Source organism: Scylla paramamosain, chromosome 23 (genome assembly GCF_035594125.1).
Source record: "Scylla paramamosain isolate STU-SP2022 chromosome 23, ASM3559412v1, whole genome shotgun sequence".
NCBI classification, from domain to species: domain Eukaryota; kingdom Metazoa; phylum Arthropoda; class Malacostraca; order Decapoda; family Portunidae; genus Scylla; species Scylla paramamosain.
The window spans coordinates 16,578,255-16,580,754 of NC_087173.1; the positions used below are offsets into that span (position 1 = coordinate 16,578,255).

At 34.4% G+C, this 2,500-nt stretch overlaps 1 protein-coding gene and 1 long non-coding RNA gene across 2 annotated transcripts in view; one reads left to right on the forward strand and one right to left on the reverse strand.

Moving 5' to 3' along the window:
• Positions 1-2,500, forward strand: part of LOC135112469 (uncharacterized) — a 48,881-nt gene that overhangs the window by 12,750 nt on the left and 33,631 nt on the right. The window lies entirely within an intron of this gene.
• LOC135112429 (DNA-directed RNA polymerase II subunit RPB1-like) overlaps positions 495-2,500 on the reverse strand; it is a 33,754-nt gene continuing 31,748 nt past the window's right edge. Inside the window, exon 7 of the mRNA XM_064026891.1 lies at positions 495-515. Coding sequence (XP_063882961.1) covers positions 495-515 — 21 coding nt within the window. The remainder of the gene's footprint in view (positions 516-2,500) is intronic.

Genomic DNA, 2,500 nt, shown 5'->3' on the forward strand with positions numbered 1-2,500 from the left:
ACTTTTAAATAATGGTTGAGTATGTTCATTAAAATCACTGTTTGTTAATATTCTAATAATTTTCTTATGAAGTATATTAACCTGGGATAGATGACAAGGGTAGGTTTGGGACCAGATAGGATTACAATAGGTAAGGTGTGGGTATATATGAGCATAGTACAGACATTTAAGAATTTTAATTGGGGCAAAGTGTTTTACTTTGAGAAGTAGGGGAATGATTCTGGATAGCCGTAGACAGAGACTGGAGATATGGTGCTTAAAAGTTAGGTGTTTGTCAAAAATTACACCAAGGAATTTTATTTTGTCTACTTGTAAGATACTTTCATTTAGTATGGTTAGGTTGGGTAGAGGTTGGTGTATGGTAATAGTCTTAGTGAATAGAATATAATGAGTTTTTGTGGTATTAACTGTAAGTTTGTTAGCCAGGCACCAGTTTGAGAATTTTTGAAGTTCTATATTTGTCTTATTAATTAGTTCTGTTGGATTTTCTCCTATCAAATAGAATGTGGCATCATCTGCAAATAGTATAGTGTGGAGAGTGTCAGAAATGTTAGAGATGTCATTGATGTATATAAGAAAAAGGATAGGACCCAGTATACTTCCTTGAGGTACTCCTAACTCTACAGGTTTAGTTGAGGATGAGGTGTTGTTGAAAATGGTGTACTGTTGTCTGTTATTTAAATATGATCGAAACCAGTCATGGACACAACCCCGGACACCATAGTGGTACATTTTATCAAGGAGGATACTGGATTGGACTGTGTCAAATGCCTTACTAAAATCTATAAAGACTGAAAGTATGGATTTGTTTTTGTTAAGTGCAGTATAAAGGTCTGACGTGAAGGTGTTTATGGCATCAAAGGTGTTTAATCCTGATCTAAAGCCAAACTGCCTATTATTTAAAATATCTCTTTTCTTCAGGTATAGCATAAGTTGATATTTCATTAAAGATTCAAATATTTTTGAGAAATTTGATAATATAGAGATGGGTCTGTAATTACAAAGATCAGTTTTGTTACCAGTTTTGTGTATTGGAATAATTTTAGCAAGTTTAAATTTTTCTGGAAACATTCCTGTGCTAATAGATTGGTTAAAAAGGATTGTGAGGGGTATGGAAAATAATGTATTATATTGTTTTATTATATGGATAGGTATTTCGTCAATATGTCCTTTTTTATTTTTGAGGGCATTTATTACTTGTATTGTGTCATCACAGAACAGAAGTGGCACTCAGGTGCCACTTCCAAAATAAAGGCTAAAATGGGTCATCCAAAATTAGAGACGTCGCAGTGAGGCTGGTAGATACCTATCAGCGCCAGCATTTTTAATTGTCTCCGATTTCCTGGGGCAAAGGGGTGTCTTAGCTAAATTTGAAATCGATGTGCAGGAAAAGTACAGCATGAATTGCTGCACAAGTGTATCTAAAATTAAAAACATAACCCCTAATATTAATATTCATACTTACTGGTGTATGATAAGGCTTTGTTAATTGAATTATAAGATAAAACTAAAAATAGGTAATGATTTTTTTTAAGTAAGTATGAACAGTAAAAATAAAAGGATGTTGATTTCGGCTTGTGCATTTTATCTGGGAATGTTGAAAAATATCAGATATCACTGACACGTCCTGTATATGAAAGTAATCAGTGAAATAAAAAAAGAACAGCACCGCTGGCGGACGTACGACGTACTTATCTTGATCATGATTCTTCAGTTAAAGAAAGCGCCGCGCGCCGTTAGTAAGGAGTGTAAAGTGTAAACAATAGCCTCTCAGTTCTGCCGATACAAAGGCCTTTACTTTGCTTTACTATATCCAGAATAGGGTATAGCTCGTTCTTTCGGGAATTTTCTTAATTCCGCTGTAGTCCATGATTGTGGCGGTGATGTATCCATTGTGCAGGGTAGTCGAGTAAGCGTGGTCCTGTGTTTTGGTTTGCTCGCTGCCCAAGTACCCGAGGGTAGTGATCGTACCGCAAAAATAAAGTCTCTGATACAAAATTATATTTTCTTTACATTAAATGGATTTGCCTGTTGTTTAGTACATGAAAATGCAAGTATATATTAGTATACTTCCATTGAGGTCAGTAGAAAATTACAGATTGCCTGCCTTGATACACTTATAGGCTCTTTTAAGAATATCATCTGAAATTATGAATAGAGGCTCAAACAATGTCATGTGCTGTCAGTTATCACGAAATTAATTGACTTAAAATTCAGACGCATTACTGTGCAACGATACACCTTTGTAAGCTTGTAAAACCTTGCCCCAAAAAGTTTTTTTTTTTTTCCGGCGAGAATTAAAAATTCTGGCGCTATCTGGTATCAAAACGCTCACTGCGACGTCTCTAATTAGAGGATAAGTGTCTTGAAATTTCCCTCGTGATAAAGTTGAAGTCTTTGGAATGAGGAAATACAGAAGCTGGCAGAGATTTCTGGAGTTTACAAAAAAAAAAATAAAAAAATAAATAAATAGATAAATAAATAAATAAATAAATAAGTA